Raw genomic sequence first — 26,649 nt, forward strand, 5'->3', positions numbered from 1 at the left:
CTCACATTAGGCAGCTGAAATCCAGCAAAGGTGAGGGATAGCTCATGGAAACCTCTGGAACACTAGGCTGAGTTTAAGACAACTAAATGGGAAAGAGTCAGTGCTAACTCTTGATTATTTTTGTCAGGGAAAGAAAGGGATTATGGGCTGCAAGACCCAGACACATGAACTTTGAGAGCAGTCAGCATACAGTTATTTAGTGTTCATTTTGCCTTGTATTAAATTTTGTTATCATTTCTCTCTCTTATCCAATAGGAACCTCTCATTTCATTAATTTCATCCCATCTTGCACATGGTACACACTCAAAAGGAGCTTGTGAAATGAAATGAGTGATTCCAAAATCTCATTTCAATGTTTCACCTTTGACCTATGTACAGTAATGATTAAACAATGAAGTGTTCCAAAGGCAGGAAACCAGAAACAGAAAGACATAAGGTGCTGTTGGAAACCATCAACCAGATAATCAACCTGGGAAAATCAAATGTCTGTATATATAGATGATTACTCACAACAGTAAAACATAACAGAAACTTAGCATTTTAATTTAACAATGTTCACATTTCCTTGATAATTGTATGTTTAACATAAGTAGTATCCATTGTAACATTTATATTTCCTAAACACTTACTAATAAATTAGTATTTCATGAATTATTGCCTGCTCAGTGAAAAACAAGGTGGTCGTTTATAGAACAATTTAAATTTTTATTGATTTTTTTTACATAACAAGGAATCAGCAACTACAGTAGCTGCCACTTTAAGTGACTACAGAAAAACAAAATATATAATTATTTTCATGGTTATATTACAATTTTATAAAGTTAGCTACAGCATAGCCATGTTTTGTTATAAACTGTATTCCTTTGGCCATATCTTTTTAGCTGTCAATACCAGCATGCACCCATATTAGCAAATATAAAGGAGAAAACAGTCTAAAATCATTTATAAATCTTTTAAGTTTTAACATCCATGTGGTTAACACTATTTTTGTCCATTATTATACAGTTCTTAATACTCAAAAATATGTTTTAAACAGTAGCGCCTTTTCCTAAATTGATTTTCTTTATGCTAAGACATCATGTTTGTTTCTTACCAACTTTTGTCAATATGTTAAAATTTTGAATCAAACATTTTTAGAAACGCTACTGGACACAATTTCACTATAAATAGTGCAAGTATATACTCTTTGTGTAGATTTTAAAATTTGGCAAGATGATCACAGACCAGGACTCTGACAGGGAGAAGGGTATTATAATGCAAATGAGGAGGAAGAAACTAAATTAATGGTAATAACATGAGCTAAAATTTAAATAGGAATAAAAAACACATTAATAAACTGAAAGTATTAGTGACACAAAGTTAATTTAAAATCCAAAGTTTGAAAAGTCTTTTGTGATGACAAGCATCTGAAAAAGTGATTGGGAAGAAATTAACAAGACTGAGTGTTTTGTAAATAGCCTTTCCTTGTGGCCAGATTGCTGGGGTTTAGTTTACTGTATTATCACAAGAGATGCTGGTGGAAAACAACATTGCTAGTTTATTCTCAACATGTGGCCCTGGGTTAAAAAAAAAAAAAAGTAGAAACTCTGTTATATTTTAAGACAGAGTTAAAGCTCTTGGGCCCAATTTGTTCCTGAAGTCGCTCTGAGAACATTGCACTATGTTTTGCTGGAACAGAATCAGGACCTTTTGCATTGATGTGACGGGGCAATGACGAACATCAGGCTGAGAATGGGAATCCGTCCCCACGGGTTTCCTCCCACCCCTTCTCATTTCCTCTGTCTTCTGTTTTCTCCCGTACATACTTTCACACACATCTCATCCAAGTTAACCTAAGGCACTTTGCTGGGCAGATGAAAGAATCAGGCAAGAATGCACGAAGTAAGAGGTTCTTAATAGTCTCAGAAAGCAGTTTGGCTGGTAAGTGACTGAAAAGCACCACGTCAAGAACCCCTTTCCATTAGTTATTTACAAAAATAATATAAACATTAGTAGTAAGCTTTACAGTTAACTGTTAAATTGACTCTAACTTCTGTAATCTTAAAAAACAGTCATTATTTTGACTCTCATATTATATATATGCCAGAGACCATTTGAACTGCAGCAGGGGCGAGAGAGGATGCTGCCTTCTCTACCACGTGAACACTGCTCCAGGCAACTCACACTGTCCATACGGGTTCTTGGCATCTCTCCATTGTAAAGGTATGAACACTGGGGCCTGCCCGTGGTTTAATCATCTACACATTGTGCATTGCAGCTAAATATTTACAAATGACACAACTAAACAAACAGCATTTAAACTACAATAGTGAAAGAAGACTGTTCTAATAATCCTTAAAAAATTGTAGGTACTATTTTCTTTGCAGAGTACACGAATGGGAGAGTTCAAAACAGTCATGTGGGATGGTATTCCAAACCTCTCTCTGTCCTTTTGTGACATCTGATCTCATCTGAATGTAAAGTTGAATGATTTTCAAAAATCACAATCTCTCCAATAGTCTCTCCTGATCATTTAAATCTGTCTCTAATGTCCAAAAAAAGACACCAGTTAAACTGCTTTCACATTCTGTCTCCAATTATAGTCCAACCAACAGTGTGACGCTATTAATAAAAAAGTTCTTTTAAAAGATTTTTAAAATTTTAAATGGAGTAATTGAAATTTCATTTTTAAATGCTGTTTCACAGTGACACATTTTTCCTTTATATCAGAGTCACCTGAATTTAAAAAAACAAATGTCTTTCAATTTAAATGTAAGTGGTTTACGAATATACTGGAAGTTCTGAAGAGCTAGGGCGAAGTGCTGACTATAAAGAATTAAGTGCTTTCACAGTGAGGTTTTTCTCAATTCTCACTGCTTTTCTCCTCATGCTGTAAACAGCTCATAAAATGTCATGTGTAACTCTGAGTGTTAAGAAAATAATCACTGTTACATTTTTACATGGTTTTTGTGCAAACACACAGTTGTTTTGTTTTGTTTTGGCAAATGCCTCATTGTTGTAAGCATTTCTGTCCAACATAAAGAAAGTGAATATTCCTTCTTTCAAGACGAGCTGTATTTATTACTGGAACGGAAGTTGTCATATCCGTGGTCATTAGCTTTGAACTTTAAGCATGACTGCTTTTCCTCCAAGGACTGTTTTTCTTCAAATGACTGGCACCAGCAGCATAAGCATGACTGTACAGAACAAAGTAACTCAGTACACGTCTACACCAGGTACACGCTCACTGCCCTTCCTCCTCTCCAGGGTTCTTTTTTTGCATGATCTCCAATTCCTAGGCCACTTTCTTTCCATGCCCTCTTGTTTTTTCCCCTTAAAAATATACAATTACCTAAGTAGTATGTAATCATTTTTTTTAAACTAGAAAATACAGAGAAGAAAAAAATGTGTATAATTACACTTCATCTTTTCATTCATATTAAAAGAGAAAGCCCATCGTAATTCTTGATGCTTACTCTTGATGACTTGAGAAATACTCTTCCTATTTGATAAATATATAACTCAAGACTTTTTCCTATGCAAGTAGGAGTATTACCACACACGTATATGCACAATGACTGTATATGTTCATGTTTATGGAAATATGTTTATAGTTTATTTTAATAAAACTTTACTCTACATACTACTCCATGGTCTTGACCATGTCAGAAACATCTTTCCATGTCAGTAAGTTTAATATTACGCTGCCATCTTCTTCAGCCATGTGTTAATCTCATGTGCCTTTTCAATATTGTTACGCTATTGGGTTATAAAGTGTATAAGTGTCTCAGTTTTATTCATCCAAATTTTGTCTTGCTATTTTTTAAATCCCATTCAGTTTGTTTTCTAAGAATTTATAAGAAAATGGGCAGTCCACTGCTTTCTGTTCTGTAAAATGGGGGAGTTGATTAATGTTCTCTTCTAGCTCTAAAAATCTATGAGTTTAAGTGTAGCCAAAGACTTTTAATAAAGAGCCTTCAATTTTACAAGGAAGCTAAGTTCTTGGCTTTTTCCAATAATGAACCACCAGGGACAAATCGATCATCCCCAGAGAAGGGAAGAGAGTATTTTATTTCATGCTAGGTTGTTAAAGGAGTGAGTGAATGGGGGGATTGATGTTATGCACAAATGCAAGTGGCCAAGTGAGGACTAGTTTTATACAGTCCACATCAAGTAGCACATCTCTTCCATGGAATGAAGGCAGAAAACTGATGGTAGAACCTGAGCTTAAATTGCTTTGTTTGACTTGTTATTTTCATATCCATGTGAAAAAGAGTCTAACATAGTCTATTCTGTGCAGCATCGTCCAAAATCGACCCCAAATGGGAACTGTGCATTTAATCCTTGTGTGGCTCTTATTTTATCATGTGGCATCTGTCAGACATCAATATATGTAATTTTTCTTAATCTTCTGAGTAACTCTATGAGTAAAACTGATTGTTTGAGACAGTAGGGAGTGGGTGACTACAATTTGTAGGCAGAAGTCAAATATAGTGATTTCTGAGTAAAAGTCATATTTAAAAAAAATCATCTATCATGTAATACAAAGGGACACTATAAAACAATTTACTAGATCTCTCTGGATAGAAATATTAATAGTTTGGAAGGGTAATTATATTTGATGTCAGATTAGAAAGGACTTTTGATTTTCAAATACTCTCTTACCTTAAAGCAGTTTTTGAATCTTTTGCTCACCAAGTACAGAGCTATTGGATTAATACAGGAATTCAGGGAGGCCATGTTGATGCCAACATAGTCCAATACCAGCAAAAAGCTGCAAAAAATAATGTAAGACCGTCTGTGAAAAAATATGCTGCTCTAAGCATGTATTCTTTGCAGACTTCTGTGTTTTTGTGAAGAAAATAAAATCACCCATTTATAATGGTTTTGACTTTATCAATAGTCTTTGCTGGTAATGATCTCTCTCTGCCTCTTGGTCTCTCTTTGTGCCTCTCTCTCTCGCTCTCTCTCATTTTCTGTCCTTGTCATCATCCCAACTGCACTCCCACCTCCCATGCTCAATTCTCTCTTTTAAAATAAAATCTCTTTTGGCAGTGCTTTGGCTGGCTGAAAAGAAAGGATGTACAAAGTGCAAAGGAAAGTCAGACCTGACGTTTTCAATTGTGCCACTCACTGCCTCCCCATCCCCAGCATTCTCCTAAGTCCCCTTTACTTCTCCATTGAAAATAGAAGTGAAGGTAAAAAATGAGCATCTTAATTGCTCCCAAGGATTAGAAAAATGACACTCTTTCTCTTCCCGCCAGTGAGAGGAATTGATGGAAAAATTTCCGAATGGCATTTATTTACACAACTATTTCTGTTTTACCTTTCTTACCTCAAAAGTTCACATCTATTGTGATCATTATGATCATAAAGAGTGAGCTTCAAAATCCTGCTGAGATGAAGGGGAAGCCAACACAGGGCAAAAACAAGGACCAGGCAAAATACCGTTTTGGCCACTTCCCGCCTCTGAAATAAAACCATAGTCAGACACTGAAAAGGTGGCTCATTAGAATCACAGTGTTGTCTCTTGTCAAACAAAATTCTTACTATTGTTTACAAAAAGGCAGTGGCATTTGTAAAGAATCAGGGCACTGAGCTCTATTTATTTTTTTAATTTTTCAAGTTTTTAACTGAAGGACACTGAGCTTTAAGTTGAATAGCTAATGTGAATTAGAACCAAAATGATGAGAGATTCATCTTTAAAAAGTAATGGCTCTTTTTACATCCTTTTAGATTATGTAGACTATCTCTGGATATCCTCCAGAGAACATAAAAAATATTTTTTTGTATATTTAAGAAGACCAGAACAAGAAAAAAGAATTATGCTCTGGTATGTGATGATTTTAGTTTATTGTCATCATAATTATTTTCATATTTATAATCAGGATTGTAACCATGAGTTAGCAAGTTTTCCATCTCCTTACCTGCTTTAAGTGATCGTTTAAAGCAATTTGCATGCCACTCTTCTTTCTCAACATTTCACAAGTCATCAGGGTATAAAAAAATGCGGTGATGGCCAACGGCAAGCAGAAATAGAAACTAAATAGCCACCAGTCTTTAGCTGTCTTGTAAAACTACAGAGAAGAGAGAATGTTATACTCAATATTCCTCTGTAAGAAAATCTTATATACCAAATGTTACGTTAAAAATTTTTTTTTATGCAGGATAATTATCTTCTAAAGTAGGTCCACTTTATAAATACTATGTAGAATCTTTCAGGCCATGTCTGCTGAATAAATAATAAAATAATTAAAGTACAGGAAACAAACTTTTCCTAAAAAGCGTTTCAGTTCCCTAAGGCATTGTGCTATCATTACATATTAAAAAACAGGTAAACAGTTGGGCAAGACTTAAAATATTTGGTAATTCAAATAGTTTTGTCTTCACACAATTCAGTGATCCTTAAGGGATGCTTTGTGAGAAATAACACACCTGAATGTGTAAGATGTCCTAGAGTTAATTTAAGGGAGATTTTCATTTTTTGACAAGTTTGTTTCATGGGGAAAACAGCTACGACGAGGTCTATTTAATCACTTAGCTCAGTAATACATAAATCTAACCTAGGAATTAAAAACTCAAAGCTGTTTATGACATGCCTTTTCTCTTATTCTTTTTCTGTTCTTTTTTAAAAAATTGTTGTTCCAGATCTGTTGGAGCAGACTTCATGTAATCCATGCAGGACTTTTTCCCTTGTAACTAATAAGAAAACAGCAGTCTTGTTTTCAATTTCACATTAATGCCCCTCTTTATTCTTTTGCTTACCATGATTGATACATATATTCATAAAGTTCTGTGTAGTGTTCTTATGTGTAAAATAGAAAATAATCATAGCTGGCACTTGGACCAGCCCCCTTTGCATTAACACCTCTTAAACCCGTCCTGTTAGGAAGAGCCTTTTACACTTAGGAGCTATCTTCTGATGACCAGCATCACCATTCTTTTCCTATTTCCTGATTAGATGCCCTTGAATAAATGGTCAAGATGAAGTTCTTTGCAATGGCAGCTTTCCCTTTGGAGAGAGGACAGGCTTGTCATTCATACCAAGATTCATGGAGTCACAGGGATTCCTACCCATCCATCCATACCAGGGCGACCTCTACTCGACCATTCACTGATCCCTGCCCTCCCTCTGATGACTGCTGTGTTGTTTAATGCAGAATATGTAGTAGCTGCCAATCCTTATGGGAATTTGAGTGGAAAAACTATCAATTTGATCAATTCTCTTATGTAAACTTGGTTCATCTGTATCCCTGACCACCAGAGGATTCTTGGAATGGTAGTGACCCAGCGTCTTGCAGTTTGAGTCATTAGTCACCGTTAACTCTGCAGTCCTGGGACCTATATTCTTAATTTATGCCAAGGAAAGTCATAAATCAATAGCTTCTCAAGAAGAGGAGATCAGCGGGAAAATAGCTAAATATTTATAAGGCAAGAACAGAAATGAAAAAAACAAAAGTAAAATTTTACCTGCATGAAGGCTGTTTTCTGAGTGGGAAGAAGCATGCAGATTCGCAGAGAACTTCCTTTGTAGTCCATGGTAATCATATCAAAGCCCACGGCTTCAGGGACAGCCAGAACCACGGAGACCACCCAAATTAAAACAATTTCTACTGCTGTCCATTTCGGAACCCCGATTCCTTTAATTCGACTCCAAGAAGCAACAGCTCGATATCTGAAGAGCAAAGTTGGATTGTTTGCCAAGCCGGTAGAGCCTGGTTTTACTGAACTGTGTAGTTTATTTTGTAAGTAACGCGGTGATCACTAGGCTAGGGTTCCAGGATATACCAGGCTTAGATGTACGCCCTTACCTGTCAATACTTAGAGCACATAGACTCAGCACAGTGATTCCCACGGAGGCCTTCTGGATGAAAGGCACCAGCTTACACATCTCAACTCCAAAGGGCCAGTCCTTCGCGAGCAGCTGCATGGAGGAGACATGAAGTCTGTTTAGGGAGATTTTCATAGCGTGCCCTCTGAACTGTGTTCTTTAGTGGAGAGGAGTGAATGTGTAGAGTAAACTAACAAACTCCAGTTCTTATTCTTTCCCTTGTGGACTACTCCTTTGAAAAACCCCCGTATTTGATATCTGGAACAGGAGAGAGGCTTGGGAATAATGGAAGGGCAGCTGGTTCAGGAGAATCAGTTACGCGCAGACAGCAGCAGTCAAGCTCTCCTCCACCGCAGGGCCAGATGGGGTGTAAGCTCTCCTTACAACACTGAGCCTGCAGTCCAGAAAACAGAATGGAGTCTCAAACGGTCAGGTTGTGGCCAAATCGAAATAAAGCTTCATTAAAAATACGTGATAAATATTCCTTCGCTAGAGAGACCAGACTCCTAGGGGGAATGGTGTGTGTATTCGTGGACGGACTTTTCACTGTAGTCAATGGACTTGACCGCGCAGTACTCAGCACACTGCTCCTTGAACACACCAGGCAGACTCCTTCCTTAGGGCTTCACTCCAGATCTTCCCTGATCCTGGAAGGGTCTTTCCCCACAGATCCACTTGGCTAACTCCCTTACCTCCTTCAGAGATTACTCAGATCTCATCTTTTCAGTATGACCTACGCATACCACAGTATTATTAAATATAGGAACTGTTCAGACCTTCCCATCTCCCTTATCAACTCCTATTGCATGTATTACAGCTTACTTGTTTGTTTTGTTTGGTTTTTGCTGTCTGGAACCCCTAGCACATTAGACAGAAGATGACATCAGCAGTTACCTAGTACAGCTTCTGACACGTAGCAGGTGCTTGATAAATACTCAAGCCCCTAAAATACACAGACACCGGCCACACAGGGAGCAAAAGGACATAGTTCTTGCTACTAGACATACACTTCTGTTTATCTGACTTCAGACTATGCAACCATCCATTGTTAAATTCGGTGATTTTCTTTTTTGGGACTAGTGGGTGTTCCCCACCCTGGCCACTGAACCACTTGAGGTAAACATCTGGATCGAATGTTTATGAGGTTTTGAAAATAAAGCATTTCATATCTATGTGGTTTTTTTTTTGAATGTTTTAAAAAATAACTTTCCCAAAGTGAAAACTATTTTGAAACACAATGGAGTCTTTCCGTTCTTTCACCAGCGAAGGTCCTTTGTGGTTTGTCATGCTGGGTGATCGCTTCTGTACCTACACCGGCACCCAAAGCTGAAACAGGGGTCTCAGTATAAATGTGACTTGCAGCTCCAACATGGGACCGATTTCATTTCTAAGTTAGACGTGAAACATTGTGAACGAATGTTGGCAAAGTTACCACAGATAAGCTTATTTTCTGAAAGCCTACAAGGCCAGGCAGATAACAGAAGAGTGGAGGAAGCCAGGTGTGGGAAAGTCAGTGGTGTCAGGAAATAATAGGGAGTGGTGGTGCTTGGAGTAAATCTTGTGTAAAAGGAGCAGCTGCTAATAAACATGACACGATTTTTGCCAAGAGATCCCAAATACAAAAATATCTTGATTTTTAGCCAAAATTGGAATTTTTATGTTAAATCTCACAATTTATAAAAATAATCAACTAATTCATATATTAAAAAAAAACATTGTCAGGTTACATTGTATCAACAAAATATTTTTATGGGTCAGAGTAGCCTCTAATTTGTGACCTCTGGATTAATCAACTGACTCATAACTCTGCTTGTTTATTCATTCATTCAACACACATTTATTGAGCATCCTCTATGCTATTCTTCTAACCATCTAGCTACTTTATTCATCTAATGTCGAAAAATGTGGATAGTTTCAAGTATTTTATTGTCTCAAACTATTTCCAAATGTGCAAATATTAGTATCACGTAAGGACAGCCATCAAATGAATCAAGATGAATGAGTGTCCAGGTCACTGAAGGGAAAGAAGCCTGGCCAATGGAAATGGGCTCTGCCCTGAATCCAGGCCCTGGTTGAGGTTACTATTGTTCTTGGCTCGGCCTAAAAATCGGATGATTGCTCTTCATACCACCGGGAGGCCTGCAGCCCAACCTCTGACCCAAATTATCACAGAGGACAAGGAAACACAAACTGAAAATTGTAGCATTTCTCTTCAAGTTCAACAGAGATAGAAACCCAATCACAACGGAGAGATGACAATTTTCTAATCTACCCTTCTTTCCAAAGGGAAAGAGACTGCAAAGGAACCCTTCGTTATTTCAGGCCATAGAAGGTGGGGAACGGAGTGCCCACTGTCACTTCTCTGATTTTGTAGTCAGAAGGATGACTTTGGCAACCTCTGCTTCTCTGATCAGAAGGCTTTGCAGAGACATCTCGAAGCCTGACACCATGTGACAGAGAACAAGCCAGCCACTGATGCTCATCTCTCTTAATGGCCTCTAGCAAGAAAGTCTCGGGGAATTTAGGACTTGGAGCTTATTTAAAGACATCAGTCTCTTGTTTACTGACAAACCAAGCCCTGGGTGAAGATAAAGCTGTGATCTTAAAAAGAAGAAAAAAATCACTCTCAACCAAGATGCCATCATTAAAAGTTGATGAAAGAATGTTGTTAGAGATTTTTATAATTCCTGGAAATTAATTATTTCACTACTTGTTGACAAAAATAATGACGCTGAACACCTATAACTTGAAGTCCAACAATATAGCTTTCCTCTTTGTAGAGCAAATTAATTCTCTTTACTGTGAGAGGAAGCCACGCTAACTCTAAACCGAGCAATAACACATTCTTATTCCTTATTTGTAGTTTTTTCTTTGGACTTTACCCCATTCAGATAGATAACTTAAGGGCAGGGTCTGAATACTGAAGGCAAATCATGCATGTAATCAAATCTCTCTGATGGCAAAACTATGCTAGAGTTTAATATTGTTTCTAGGTCCCTGCCACACAAATTAAATTTTTAGGTCCTGTTCCAAATTAAGTTTGAATATATTATTACCTACCATTTATCAAATACGAGCCAGTCAGAAAATACTTCTGTAACTGACACTGGTTTTCACATGGTGATGGCTCATCCAGGGAAGAGCTTTTGTTAGTGTTAGTCCTAGGAGCAATGTGGTGTCCATTTGACAAATGATAGCCTATCCTCGTGCTGGCCCCTTTCCCCTAAGGCTCACCCTGCTTTCCTAGCATGTTTCTTTTGTATGAATAAACACAAATAAATAAATAAACACTGGACTGAAAAAAGACATGACCACGTTGACTATTAAGGTTTCAAACTCAAGGATGGCCGTGATTCTATAACTTTACATTGGAACCACTGTTTGAGAAAGGAAAAAGGCAACAGAATCCAAATAAATTATTTTTCTATCATCTTTTCAAATTATTTTTACAGTATGTGGCTTAAAAACATAAAAGGATAAATACATGAACAGAAAATAAGATCCTTTCTTTAAAGATATTGTTAAATGAATCTTACAAAACCTCTCCAACTAGGGGATTTACATTTTTCAGTTCTCTTTTTAATTAAAAATTACATTCTTGAGAAATTAAATGGAGAAAATCCTGTTAATACACACCACTCTTAATGCCCAAAGGAATCTAGCCCAATGAAGTCAGGAAATGCCAAAGTTAACCATCTTGCAACTAACAAATGTTTAATTGCTTCATTAACTATATATATCATTTTCTTTTCCTACTTTTTAAAATCAGCAGTATATTCTCACTGAGTCTTAGCTATTTATTTGCTTCAGAATATTCTACATTTTTAATGCCTAGCACAGTGCCTGGCACAGAGTGACCACTCATTAAATGTTGCTGAATAACAGTGAATGAATCAGTTAATGGATGAAAGAATGAATTTGATCACAAGGTAGAAATCTTGGGATAAGAACTTCCATCATGAGCTTTTCAGTTCTCACATTTGAAACAAATTATTTAGAGAATGGAGATGACTGTGCATCTTATTTGTTTATTTACTTTTGTATTGTCTAGTTCATGTCCTCCTCCCTTCAGACGATCAGGTCTTCTTGACACATAGAGCCAGGGCCTCCGGAATTAAGGCATGAGCTCTTCTCTTGTTGGATTCTGCCTTCCAAGCAGGCTGGAAAGGGTGAAAAGCAAAATTCCTCCCCTCCCCATTCCTACTCAAACCTGTCAGGGAAATGACTGATATAAAACAGAACCCACTGGTTCCCACTATCTAATGGGATTCTGTGAGGAGCTTTGGTTGTAAACTTGGGGGAGATAGACATAGTAAGCTCAGAGACACTGTCAGAGATGGTCTTTAAGAAGGTAGGTGAGCAAAGCGTTAAAAATGACAACCAGGGTTACTCTGCCAGATTGCTGTCCCATTGCATGATATACTGTGAACATTTCTTTCAAATGACTGGTAGTATAGAAATGTTTTTACGATAAGAGTCAAAAGAAGGAAATAATGGAGTGGTTGTGTTTCACCAGTTTGGGGAAGGGTGTATTCTTCTGCTTTTATCTCTGTTTCCTGTAGCAGATAAGAGTTTTTCTGCATTTGAACTGGCGTTTTAATAAGATAGGACACCCTCATTCAAGGATTTCCCATGTCAGATCTCCCTTTCTTTCTTTTTTTAATTTTATTTTATTCATACACATGGTGAGAATTTAAACTCAGCTGCTGGTAAAATGCATAGAAAATATTTTCTTGACATACATTGTACCCGTTCCCTTGGGGACAAATATCAATTACAAACTCCAGCCTGCATCCATTAAAATGTACTTTATCACTTAAAGATCAGGCCCTGCAGGTTAGAAATATGTTGATCAGCTTATCTCCCAGGGGTGCCATTTAAATAGACCACAATGTGAACAGTGCCCCCTGGAGTTGTGCAAGGCAGTGACCCTGTCCTAGGAATCTGTTGTGTGCACATCCACAAAAGGCTTTCCAATGCTCTGGAAAGATTCCTATGACTTGCTGAAATAGAACAATGACTTCATTAAAATGAATTAACTTTCTGGAAACAAAAATCTCTAAGAGAAGCAAAGAGATGGAAAAATGATAAAAAATAAATATGTCTTAGGAAAAATTTACAGTCACCTTAAATAAATATCCCTAGTCACGTTACAATAAAATTTATTTCCAAGTCTATAGCAGGCCAATAAATAAATGGATTGCTACTCTCCTATTAGCCGAACTTAAAAATGTATCCACAGTTTGTGCTTAAAAGCTTTCATTGATATGTCACATATGTTGAAAAGATTCAACTAAGAGCATTAAGAAAGGCTATTCTCAAACCTAGCTGTATTGTTAGATTCACTTATCTGAGCTGGATCTTCTAAGATCACCGTGACACTTGAAAAAACTAAAGAATTATAACCTGATGGCCGTGTAGCTCAGAAAGTGACCCTCAAACTTAATGAATTCAACAAATCTTGTTAAGTAATTTCACGTCTTACTTAAACCTAATTCTGTCCAGAAAATATCTTTTGGGACACCGATAAGCTATTATGAGAAATATTTGATTACTATGGGATTCAAAAGCCCTTTAATATAATTTGAAAATGCTGTGTGAGGGGGAGGAAGATATGTACAATGTAAACATCCAGAGAATGGCTTTCCTCCTTTCTGGAAACTATGATGAAGCTACGGAGGAGAGAAGCAGCGAGGGGACACAACTCAGGAGGCATGAGCCCGGCTATGAGTCTCAGGGACAGAAAACTGCTTGAGTAATGCCTCTGGTCAACCTTGCTAATATATTTCTGACTCAAGAAACATCCTCATTCTCTGTCTCTTCTCCCGCTACATTTTGGCCATTTTCTTGATCCTTTCCTTTTCTGCCAGAGGCTCTATAGGGAAAGAGAAATAACAAATCTCTAAAATAAAAGCATTGGAAAAGAAGAAACGTCTTTAGTGAGAGATGTGGCCGGCGAAGGTCTTTCCACACTGTGCTGAGCTACCTCCCAAACATAACCGACCTCTTCTTAACTTTGCAGAGCCCTGAAAGAAAATGTTTCATACCATAAATTACATCTAGAATCTTACTTCAGTTCAGGCTTTAATCTGTCAACACCTTTTGAAGCACTTAATCATTTATGAGAATATGGCATGTTTCTCTAAAACTAATCAACGACAGCATATTCGCCACACAGTGATAACCGTATATGGTTTTCTCTGGAAAATGAAGAACATGGCTCCCTGGCTTTGAAACAACAGGGTCTTGGCTGTCTCTTCCTCTTGTACAGTTATGGAACTACCTTCATTCTTGAGCAACTCATTTAAAATGAGCAAAGAAAAAAGTTTAAAGTCTTTGATAGATAAGCCTTACCATACTGAAAGAAACCTTGTCTCAACATTTTAAGAGCCTTGGATTTATGGAGTGACCCAGTGGCAGATCAAAGGCAAACACAAGGAGTACCAAAGAGTAAACCCAGAGAGCCTTTCATTGCCCAAGGCCAAGCGTTTGCCAACCATTTGTCACAGGAATCCATGGTCAACATATGAAGCAGTGAATCAGCTATAGGAAGTCTTGAGTTTCTGGGTTATTTGACATCTGCTATTGACCTATTATTCAGTTATGGCCAATATCCTCATATATATAGAAAAAAGAACAAACTTTCCCCCTTCTTTTTCATCTAGACAGTTACACATATATGAGTATAACGTTTGTATCAACAATCATTTGTCTGGAATTGACTGTTGCAGGTGCTGTGCTAGGTGGGTGTTGGGGTGTTAGTTTTATTTATTAATTGATCTGAGGTCATTCAAAGCTCACAGTCTTACTCTTTATTAATACTTTTAAAATGTTAATACTTTAATTGGTGCTCCTTAATTTTTTTTTTCACTTTAAATCAATGAATCTCAAAGGTATCTAGGTTCTGTTTTGACTTCAAAATGCTTCTTCTCCTAAGATATCTCCAAACATTACTAAAATATCTCAGTTCCTTAACTGCAAATATAAACAGTGTTATTATCTCGGGCAAAATTAGACTCCCCTACCCAATGACACTTTTACTTCTTGTAGTGCTCTGTATGCATAAACTTCCATTTACTAATCAGAAAATTATACCTTCCAAAGTTAAATTTGATTGCGTTCCATTAAGGTTTACTTCTAACTATGAAACTAGTTAATTATACACAGACTTGTTAAGTACTAGAAGTAGTCTAAGATTGGATGGTGAGGAAGGTGATTTTGTTCAGAAAGATAGCTTTGATTGTGTCACAAGCAGAAATGTCTGACTCCCTGACAAGGTCAAGGTCACTTCACTCCAAACTCATTTGAGGGTTCAGTGAAGCAATTCCCATTTTGACATACCAGCATTTTAATGTTACACATACCCCACCCTAAGTAGTTAAATGTTAAAGATCAGTGGTTTGCCTCTCAGGCTATGAAGGCAGCCTCTTTGCCTCCAAAGGGCAACCTACAGAGTCTTAACTGCAAAATCATCTACAGACACTCCAGCAGGTCACCAGCTTAATTTTTAGAAAGCTCTCCACCACCCCAGGATGTCTGATTATACTTGGATCCTTATCAAACTAATGTCCATATAGATATCTGTCTTATCACTTTACAAGGAGATTTGTTTTAATACACAATTTGCTTACCCATTAAGGAGGCTAAATTTACATTATTTATTATAGTTATATTACATTATATTTACATTTATATTAACTATATGTATTAACTCAGTTATCACAAAGAGAGTAAACTTGTTATAAGTTAAAAATTCATTATTTGCTCAAGAATTTTTAACCTCCTAAGATGTTAAAGGAACTTAAAGAAAGTTTAACTTCAATCTGCAATCCAGGCTTGTTAAATATCACTGCTAAACTAAACCAAGCCAAACCAGCTAACCAACCAACCACCAACAACCTAAAAACCTTCCCAGCATCCACAAGTACACCCAGCTCTTTTGCTTCCGACACAGCTTTGACATTGGTGCTGGGCAACTTAGTAGTCAGGCTCTCCTAGGCAACAAGCATCTGGATTATTCCATTCATTTTAGTCTAAATCTGCAGGACACAGTAAGTAGCTTGTGGATAGGCAGAGAGGGCATTCTCACATCGGATGCTTAAACACTGGCTTTTGTGGCAGGTGCATACCTAGGCCATGTAAATGCTGGCATGGCGGCCCGTGTATATATTAGAGATAGACATTAATACATATATATGGGAATGTTACATAAAACAGTGACTCATACTAAGAGTACAACAATAACTTTGGGGTACAATATGACAATATCTATCAAAATTACAAATGTGCATATCCTTTGATTCAATAATTCTAATTCTAGAAATTCATTCTTCAGATATAGTCAAACATGTGTGCAAACCTATATGTACAAAGATGTCATCTGTAGTCATGTTTGTAATGGCAAAAGTTGAAAAAGAAACCCCAAATTTCCATTCTTATTCACACACACACTCTAATAACATTTATTATTTGCTTACCTTGTTCCAGACATTGTGACCAATGATATTCACCTATCTACTTATGTATCTATATATTTATGATATTTAATGTATTTATATATGCATATGGATACACATATATATATTAAAATATCCTCTTTGGATGACTGCATTTTCATTTCTCGTCTGGATGGTGTTACGTAACACAGTGTGGAACAGCCCTAGTGTGTGCTGCTAAGAAGGAGAAACAAGGCTTTTATTTCCAGCATGTTTACACAATTATTTGAAGCTCTTCAAGACCTTACATTTGCTAAGTCTCCTACAACACCTCTCTGGCCTTCAACATAGGATTCCCTCCCTGACACAGGAGCCCTGGTGAAATGACTGACTCTGTCTAGAAGTTTCCAGAGAACCAGTTCCCAGGGGAGCCGAGGCAGAGCAGACATGTTCCCTAAGGTTTGTCAGCCCTTCACAGCAGCCCTTCCCTGGGAAGACCCAGCCCATCTACAGCTGCATCAAGGACTATGACTTCCAACAAGATCTATAACATTTTGTGGTTTGTCAGCTTTATAAAATGCTAGATTTACTGAACTTTAGATTAAAGTGATAGATTCATGTTGATGTTTTCAGGCCCCTGGGTATCCCAACAGATGAGTTGGGGGATTCTATGAACTCTCAGAAATTGTGAATGTGTGCATGTACATATATGTATATTATATTATATATTAATTATAATGTATGCATTAATTACCTTTTTTATATATTAATTATATGTGATATATAACATATATAAGTAACTGGATTCTCAAGTGAATTGTTAACATCCCACCAAAACAAAATTAGAAATCACTGGTTTAGAGATTCAAGTCTCCACTTTAGGATAAATTTAAATGGCATTCATAATGCACTTAACTTACTTTGTGTAAAGTATAATACTCTGAGATTCTAAGTGCATTTTTTAGACTTATAAGGTGTCACAATTATTTACAGGAATAAATGGCTTTTAACTAGTCCTGGATTAGCTGTTTTTGTAAACAAAGCCTTTAGAATGACAAACAGTGATATTACCAATATTATACATTACAGATCATCTGAAGGGGAATTCAGGAGATAGAAATCTTCAGATGACTCAAATTAAAACTGAAAATGCTTACCAAGTATCCTACTGTGTGGTAGTGTGTCACACAATTCTACCACTCATTCAGATGAGGTCCTCACAACACTCCAGGTTGGAGAAGAGCACGCTGTGTAGGGTGATAAGGGGGACGACAGGTTCCAGGACCAGACGGCCCGGGTTCAAGTCCTAGTTTCATCACTTCGTAGTGATGTGACCTCAAGCAAGTTACTTCTTCACCTCCCCAAATGTAGTTTCCCAATAAAGACAGGGGTGATAACAATACTTACTCCATAGGTTTGTTGCAGTGATTTAATGAATGAAACCAAGTACCCAGTACATAATAAATGGTAGCCGTTACTGTTATCTTACGTCTCAAATGACACATATTTTTGTACACTATAAAAATAAGCCAAAGGTCACCATGTAGGATTCACTGATGGCAAACCTACGATGGGGCCTAATTCTATGTGATGGATTTGTTCGTGACCAATACAGATGACTAGATGGCCAGATTTGTAATGACTCATTAGTTTGTTTACTTCAGAAATAGAAACACAGCTTTAACAGACAAGTTTCAGGCAAAAGGATGTAACTTCCTAGGGAAATCATAAAAGAACTTGAAATGAAAGGAAAAGCTGTCTTTCCCCTTAAGAAGTAGGATATTCTGTGGCTTAGTGAATGTAATAATTTGGCCAGACAGAGAAAGTTAGATGGTCCTGGAAGAGCTGATTTACATCTGGTCTGGAGGCAAAATGCCTTCAATTCCACCTTCTTTAAGCACTTCGTCTACTGGCTGACTTAGGAGAATTTCTAACTGGGCTGACCACGTCGGGTTTCCTGGGACCTCCCTAAACAGACCTTACACAAAACCCTGTGCAAGTCTAGCAACACTAGATGTAATCTCCCTTTTCAAAGGATCTTATTTCACTTATTTTAAAATTCCTCACATCTTGTACTCTAAAGTTTCTCAAGTTTGATGAATTGAATTGAGATTCCTCTACCCAAGTGGAATGGGAAGACTTGGTCTGTACGACTCCCTAAATGGTTCACTTCTGGCTGTAATGGAGCTGTGACTGCATTTAAGGGACCCATTTCAGCCTGTGCTACTCCAAGGAAACCCTCAGAGTTTATAAGGACTGGTTACAATGCAAGAGTTTAGAATTTCTTCTATTTATCCCCCATTTCTGGGAGTGTTTCCTTCTAGGACCTCCTAGATCCTAATCCAAATCATATCTTTAAACCTCAGAAATCTCTAGAATTCCTTAAGATAGGGCTATTTGGATTAGGATTTTCAGAGATTCATGACAGGTCATTTAAAGGCATGCCGTATGGCGATTTCTCCCGCCACAAAGATCAAAGTATCCCCCACAACCCTTTCTCAAACATACATGCCATTTTTTCCCCTTGTATTGAGCCCAGGACTAGCTTTAGACAAATCCCCAAAGTACATTTCCATTCCCTCACACTTTTGGTTCTGTTTTTATGGGTGACTTTCTATTGCTGATCACGATGGGGAAGCAGAGTTTTACATGTTTGCACAATGCTTTAAAATTTTCCAGCTCTTTCACTTAGGCTATTTTTCTTAACACCACAAAACTCCAGTAGGTGGGCACTAGCAGCCTTATTATAGAACTGAGGACACCGAGGCCCAGAGATGTTGAAAGTGTCCGGAGTTCCAAAGCAAGTGTCAAATAGTTAAAAGAGTCAAATAGTGTGGGGGTTTATGTCCTGCCCTAGCTCCTCACACCTGTTTCCTCTGATACCCATAGTAATCACACAATAATGTTAGCTACTGAAACTGTTAGAGGCTTTAATCTGAGTGCTCTCAGTCTTGTCCACAAAGTAATTGGTGGGGTACAGCTGCATTTTGGAACCTGACAGATTGAGCCTGATTCTCACCTCCATCACTTAATCATTGTGAGACCTTGAACATTCTACTAATCATCTGTAAAACAGAGTAATATCTACTCATGGGTTGTCAGAAGGAGTAAAGGAAAGTAACACATCTATCCCAGTGCCTGGCCCACTGAAGGCACTCAGTAAAGAGCAGGTACAGGTCAGTCATTTGCAGCAGGTGAACTGTATTTTCCTACTCACCCATCTGGGTCTCCCTCTTCTAGGCCATTTGTATCCTAAAAACCTATTCCAGCCCCTCTACTTTCAAGAATCCTTTAAAAGTTTCCCAAGGTTAGTATGCATATGAATCACCTAGGTATTTTAAGATGCAGATACTGATTTAGTAAGTCTGGGGTGGACTTGCAGTTCTAAAAGGTTCTCAGGTGATACCAATCTTGCCAGTCCATGGACCATCAATCTCTGAGTAGAGAGAACGTACCCTGGAAAGCTGGACTGAAGGATAAGGTCCTTCAGGACCAGTGGCTCTCAAACTTCATCATAATCACATGGAGGGCTTCACCCCAGAGTTTCTGAGGTGGGATCGTAAGATGCCATTTCTAACAAGTTCCCAAGTGATGTTGATGCTGCTGGTCCAGGGACTAGGCTTTCCAGGCTTAGCAGGGGGCTACTGAAATCAGAAGTGGGGTTCGGCTCCAATGATTACATACATTTAGGAGGGGATAGATCTTCTTGAGTAAGCTCCCCTCAGAGGCTCTCCCCTCTCCCCCTTCCTAACCAAGCACCCTCCCGTCGTGATGTTAGCAGGCACCCTTTACCTTGTAGACATTGATGGGTATGTCAATGATGATGTGCAGCAGGTCTCCCAGGGCCAGGCTGGCTATCAAAATATTAGGGCCGTTTCTCATGCACTTGTTCTTGTAAATGATTCTCAGCAGTGTGGAGTTACCAATGATGCCCAGCACGAACACCAGGCAGGATATCACAGTGTTGATGTATCTAAAAGTCTCCTTGATCTCGATGGATCCTTCGCACTGGGGAGGGGTGAGGGTTCGTGGTGGAGTTCCCGCCATCTTCCCTCCTTTAATCTGCGGAGGTGCGGACGACCTTGGCATGCTGGCGTTGGACCCCCTGGGCCAGGAGGTCTTAGTGGGGGGTTCCATTATCTCTCCAGTCCCCAGAAGTGGCAGGGTGGTCGGCGGGAATCCCCTCTCTTCTGCCTGGACCCCTGCCACGCCGCAGGCAAGTATCAGCGCCACCAGGGCGCGTCCGCGCAGGCTGGGCAGCGGCTGCATGCTGCTGCCTGCTCCAGTGGGCGTCGGGTGGCCGCTCCTCAGCTTTCTGAGTCTGGAGAGCGGCAAGGGAAGGAAGACGGGACACTTGGGTCAGCTACCCCAGCCACGCCCCTGCAAACTGCTAGCGCAGCGCGCAGCCGCGCCCCCACTATCCGTGCGCAGAAGTAACTCAAGTTAGCGCGCCAGTGGGGAACTCGGGCGCGCGCGACCCGCCTGCGCGCCTCGGCTGTCTTTCCGGAACCAAGTTTCGCTGTTTTTTCTCTCCTGCGTCCCCGGAGGGGTAAATGACTCCCAGTGGGGCTGGGATATTCTGGAAGAGGATGGGGTCCAAAGCAAAGCTTTAAGCTCCTGGGATGCCCTGAGGGAGACGAGTACGTTCTGGCTAAGGGCGCGTGGGAAGCGGGGAAACAAGGCATCTAGAGGCCAGGGGCATGCACCAATCTGAATTTTACTCCGCGGGAACCCGGGGTACCCGGTGTCTGGACGCCAGGACTCCTCCCCATGGGTGAAAGCTGCTGCTTCCCGGCTGCCTGCGCTCGCTCGGGTTTCCCCGGCGCTCCCAGGAGTGCCGGCTGCCTCGGAAAACCTCGGACACTTCTCAACTCGGCCCGATTGAGAGAGTATCTGCATTAACTCGTAAGCTTCTGTCCCCTCCAAGTGGATTCAAACACACGCGCTCCCCGTCACTCTAACGCCACTTTAATTCCCTGTATCTAAACGGTTTGTTTGAAAAAAACAAAACAAAACAAAACAAAACCCCAAACTAGTAATCCAAGCTGAAGCCCCAGGATAAGGTTCAATCACTGATTTTAATTCAACACCAAGCCAGAACATTTACCTCGCGGACCGGACGCAGCAGGCGCAGAGCGACCAGCGGGGACCTCCTTCCCGGGACGCGCTTGGCTAGCAACTGGGTTCCAGGCTACCCGGGAACAGAGCACGCCTCTCTTCAGCTGCAGGCTGGTCTGGCTCTGACGAAACGCTGAGGGAATGCCTGACCGTGTAGCCTCCGCAGCTTGCTCGGGGTCGTTGTTGTCCCTAGACAAGTACTTTTATTCATTCGTCCCGTCCCTATCAATCACCGCCAGACTCCTCCCGCCCCTTGCGACCGCGCGGCAACCTTTCGCCTCGGGCGACGCCTGGTCAGCATCAGCAGGACCTGCCCGCCGCTGCAGAGGGCAGTCCTCGGCCAGGGACGCGTCCTGGGAGGCTGTGAGTTTGTCACGGCTGTAAGTTCTTCAAATGACGAGCCTAAACCAAGAGCAAGTTTTCACGCACTCAGCCATGCGCTGGGGCTATAGGTTAGAACGTGTTAACCTGAACTTTTAATGCCCGCTAGGACTTTTCTTTCTGTTAAGTATCCCGCCGTGATACCTAAGACTTGTTTAGTTTTTGTTTTGTTTTTCCAGAATGGGGGGCGCTACTCTTTGCTCTGTTTTCGAGCCTAAGTTTCAAGTCCGCGTCGGTCCCCACCCACATGGAAGAGCAGGATCCATCCTTCTCAAGCCCTGCCAGTGCCCTAGGAGAGAACTAAAATTCCCTCCTCATGTTCTCCAGCGGTTTTTCTCCTCCTTTCCTGCTATGTCTTGAAGTGTTATTGTCAGGCTATCTCTGGCTTTTTATTAACTGTCGAGGGGTCTGACACCTATAGGGGGCGTGGGAATAATCAGAGCTGCATTCGAATTTAGGATATTTATTTATCAGGCAGAGCCATATAATAAATTCTTCCTGTCCATTCTTGAATTCAGTTTTTAAGGGATAGAAAGAAATAATACTGACTGACAGTCTTGCCCGAGGATTGTATAAAACAGAAGGTAGAAATTCAGGCTGTGTGATATACACTGGATATTACTCTGTTGTCTTCCAATCAGCTAAATCCCCATTGGATCTGTGAAATTTCGGATCCAAGAGGAGCCATACATCATAGCAATTCACCTAGAGACTGCGTGGCTCATTCTTGGTTTCCCAGCTAGCTAGTGACATAGGTGGGACAAGAATCTTGAATTTGGGGGCTTCTGTGCAGGGCTTTCTGGGAGTCAAAGTAGAAAATCAATTTGCATTTGAAAAGATGAACTGAAAATGTGAAATATGGTCTAAAGAACATGATTAAGGAATAATGCTAAGGGAATGAGCAATATGGTCTAGGGTTGTGAGTGCTAATTCCAGATCTGGCTGTTTTGAGCAGAGTACTCATCCTCCCTGTCTTGATTAAAAACAAGGTCAACATTCAGTTGCATCAAATAGCCAAGTAGCAATACAGGTTGTGATGTGAATGAGGAATTATATGGATGCATTTGGGGTAGGGATATTTTGCTTAGTTTTGAACCTGTTCTTCCCTTCAGACACAGAGCCCTAGAGATGGCCACTTTCTCTTCCCTCCCAGTGATTGTCCCATCTTCGATCCCACCTTCATTCATATTTCTGCCACCCATCCCTGGATGTCTATTCTAAGCCTCAGTGAGATCTGTCTCTTCCCCTTTTTCCCTAGCACTTTAAGACAGCTAAACACAACCGAGCACTTGATCATTTTTTATAGCTCAATATTGACTTTGTGGGTATTAATTTTTCAGGACAGGACAGAGTGGTAGCTTCTTTCTGGACCATCACGATATACCTACAAGTTGAGCTCAAGAAATAATTTTTATAGATTTGATAATTACATTTTAGGTTATTTAATTGAATTCTGTTTCAGTAAGTCTAGTCACAGGTCTCCCGGTCAAAGCCAAATAATTTTGAGGTATACATCCACATTCCTCATCTAGAATTTAAAATACAATATTGACTACCTATTACAGGATCTCCTTGGCACCTCATCCATGGAGTCTTTTTTCCACCCTCACCACAGTTTTGGGGTGAGGAATTATTTTTCATGATTTTATAGGTAGTGAAATGGAGCTTTAGAAGTGCAGTCAAGGTCATATGTGGACCTATGATTTGGAGCTAGGATTTGAATCCAGGCCTGTCTGGTTACACAGACTGTGCTTTTGATTAATTACAGAGAATCTAAACAGATTTTTTTTATTATTATAAGAAAGCAGTGTTTTAGACATCAGAATATTTAATTGAAGTTTAACCTCACATTGAGGGAAAATATAAAGGAAACCATGTAAAAGAGTCCTTATTTGATACCCATGAGTGACCTTAATCAAGTCACAAGAAATTGAGTCTCAATTTTGTAAAACGGAGGGAAAGGATTAGATCTTTAAAGCCGTTTCACTCTAGTGCATCAGTTTGACAGACTACCTGATCCTGTAAGCGTGTCCTGAAAAGCAGAAAAATGAGAAGAGATCTTATGCCAGACCTTATTTTCCTTCTTTTTACTTTCTCTACTCTTGCCTGGGGCAGTACTACTATAGATACAAGGGATTTTTTTTTCATCTGATGACTTAAAAGCCTTTATTGAGAAACTTCATAAATTCACCAGTAGTTAAAGTGCTGTATAAACTTCATTTGTAAATAGGAGCAAAAAGTTGGATCAAGTTTTAATAATCCTTTCCTGAAAACTTCTGGATTTGAACTAATTTTACGGTTAGCATTCATGAAGGATTTTTTTTTTGATTTAGTAAATGTGGAATCTTTTATAAAGTCCCTTTTATGAAGACTCTTTCTGAAGTGTCCTCAGAAGTGTATCAAAATCTTAGATTGACTAAGATCACCCATCAAAGACAGAGAGAGTGGTGAGGAACAATGTCCCACTATCCTTTTTAAATGCTTGAACTAGACGGTCCTGAAGACATGATTGAATGCACTTCAGAATTCATTTCTCAAAGATGTTTGCCATGGGGAGCTTGCCCAAAGCAAACCTTTTCCCCTGGTAAGAGAACAAAGAAAAGCCCTTTTAGTCACAAGAAAAGCTAATACTTTCATGTAATCCCCTTGATATGAATGTACCCTTCAGAATCTACCTTGCATTCTCTAAATCATGAATGCTGGGGAACAAGGTGTGTGAGAAATACAGAAAGAGTTAGTTCAATTGCCTCGCAGCACATTTCCCCTAGGAACAGATCCAGTGATCACATAGTGGTTGAAGTAAGAGCAGACAGAAGTTTTAAGGTGACGGCACAAATCAATAGTAAACAGCCTGAACCTTTCTATTTTTGGACTTTTATATTAAATGACGGTACCTATTTGGGACTTATGGTCGAGAATGCTTTTTTTTTTAAATTTCTTTACAATTGAGGTATAATTTCTATATAGCTAAGTGGACACAGTGTAAGTGCATAGTTTGCACATTTTGCAGAGTTTTGACAAATGCATGCCTCCCTGTGACCCATGCTTAACAGGGATTTTTGAAAATGCATTTATTCTTCTAAAGTAGCAAAACCTTGAATATTTTGGATTTGAACACTATTCCTATTAAAATTCTTATTTAAGCATTATTTCTGCTCTATTTACTGATTTTATACATGCTATCAGTTTCTGTAACTGAAACGTGATTCATAAGTTAAAGGTGTGCTTATAATTGAGAAGATCTAAGATTTTAAAATTTATTGATGATGACTTGATAGTATGCCTACAGTAATGAAAATTTGATAAGCTTATAGACAATAGAAATAAGACACCATTAGTTCTTTTCTGCTTATAGAAAATATGAGAAGTAAGAAGGCCATACTTCCTTTTTTTTTTTTTTCTGTTCAGGAAAAGCACAGTTCAGCTACGTCAGGCTATCATCTAATTAAAGGATTTAATTAAAGGATTTGCTTTCCTGCTTATGGCTTAAGTCATTTTTATATTTCTTTGATGTATTTTTTTTTGATACCAGAGTCAGTAAAAGAAAAAAAATGAGTATAACCTGGTCTACAAACTTCTTAAAACTGTTCACAAGAACTACTTGGCACAACTTAAAAATGTATTAGAAATTCCTTCTAGTCAGGCCGTGCAACCTGGGCTTTCTGGGTTTGCCAGTACACACTTGACATTTACAATTACAATTCTTAGGCCATTCAATCATGGACAAAACACTACCATTCCTTGATATTAGAATAATTCCATCATCTGCAAGGCACTTCTTTGGAGGGCTGTTACTTCATTGGGATATAATTTATGATAAGTTTTTGGATCATTTCCTCTGTTGACTTTCACCTTCCCTTATTTCTGTTCTTTTAATATTCTCATAGTGTGTCCAAAAGGATGTGAAATAGTCAAAGGAAGTTAGGAAGAGAGGAGAGACAGAGACTTGAGGATTTAACAATTCACTGTCGAATAAAGGAGAATTGCTATTTTCTTAAAGAAAGGAAAAGTTCTTTGCAGTGCAAAATAGAGCATGCTAGGAGATGAGAAAAAGAATTTCCACAGCAGGGTTTTTTTTTTAAATTGTGTTTAGTCAATGAGATATTTTTATTTCATTTCTGCTAATAATTAAGGTCTGGATTTTAATGAAAATCTTTTCAATCAAAACCCACTGACACCTTTCAAAAATTTCCTATTGGTTGAGATCTAGTTGTAGGAAAATAGAACAGCATGACTGAAATGTAAAGGGAAACAGTGGAGTTCCTGAAAGTACATTAGGTGAATAATTTGATCTCGAGCCCAAACTAAAATAAATATCTCAGAATTATAGCATTTTTGTTAAGGTGAGGGATTATCAGTGCTTTCAAAGATGTGCTCAATTTCCCAAGGCCATTTTTGGTCCTTAGACATGGATGTGCAGGGAATTGCCTTTTCTCTTTCAGGCCTGCTAGGAAGAACAGTTATTGCTACCTGTGGAAAAAGGAATTCTGAAATGATTTTATCAGCTGTGGATTACTTAAATGAAGTTGCTCACGTGCTCTCATAGGAGATGCACAGGAGACATACTTCCTTTCAGGGCTGCTGGTTGAGATGCAAGGCTGGCATCTGAGGGGCCACAGCAGAGGCAGTGGGTACCAAGTAGCAGGCAGGGAGACAGGCAGAATATAGCAACAGAGGATCTAGAGAGTAGTTCAGCCTTTGAAAATCTACATCTTTTTTTATTGTTATTAAAAAACACATAACAGACAGGGAGGGTATAGCTCAAGTGGTAGAGTGCATGCTTAGCATGCACAAGGTCCTGGATTCAATCGCCAGTACCTCCTCCAAAAATAAATAAATAATTAAACCTAACGATCTCCCCCTTCAAAACAAAAAAGCAAACAAACAAAAACACATAACATAAAA

At 39.0% G+C, this 26,649-nt stretch overlaps 1 protein-coding gene across 1 annotated transcript; it reads right to left on the minus strand.

The window, feature by feature from the left end:
* Positions 1-681: 681 nt before the first annotated feature.
* EDNRB (endothelin receptor type B) lies at positions 682-22,080 on the minus strand. The gene is made up of 8 exons (XM_006210302.4): positions 21,353-22,080; positions 20,038-20,566; positions 7,791-7,903; positions 7,450-7,654; positions 5,907-6,056; positions 5,315-5,448; positions 4,645-4,753; positions 682-3,176 (listed from the first exon to the last, which is right to left on the minus strand). Exons 2-8 carry the CDS (start codon positions 20,512-20,514, stop codon positions 3,042-3,044), a joined length of 1,323 nt encoding a protein of 440 aa, XP_006210364.1. The 5' UTR covers positions 20,515-20,566; positions 21,353-22,080; the 3' UTR covers positions 682-3,041.
* Positions 22,081-26,649: the final 4,569 nt, after the last annotated feature.

The sequence above is a fragment of the Vicugna pacos genome, chromosome 14 (assembly GCF_048564905.1).
Source record: "Vicugna pacos chromosome 14, VicPac4, whole genome shotgun sequence".
Taxonomy (NCBI): Eukaryota; Metazoa; Chordata; class Mammalia; order Artiodactyla; family Camelidae; genus Vicugna; species Vicugna pacos.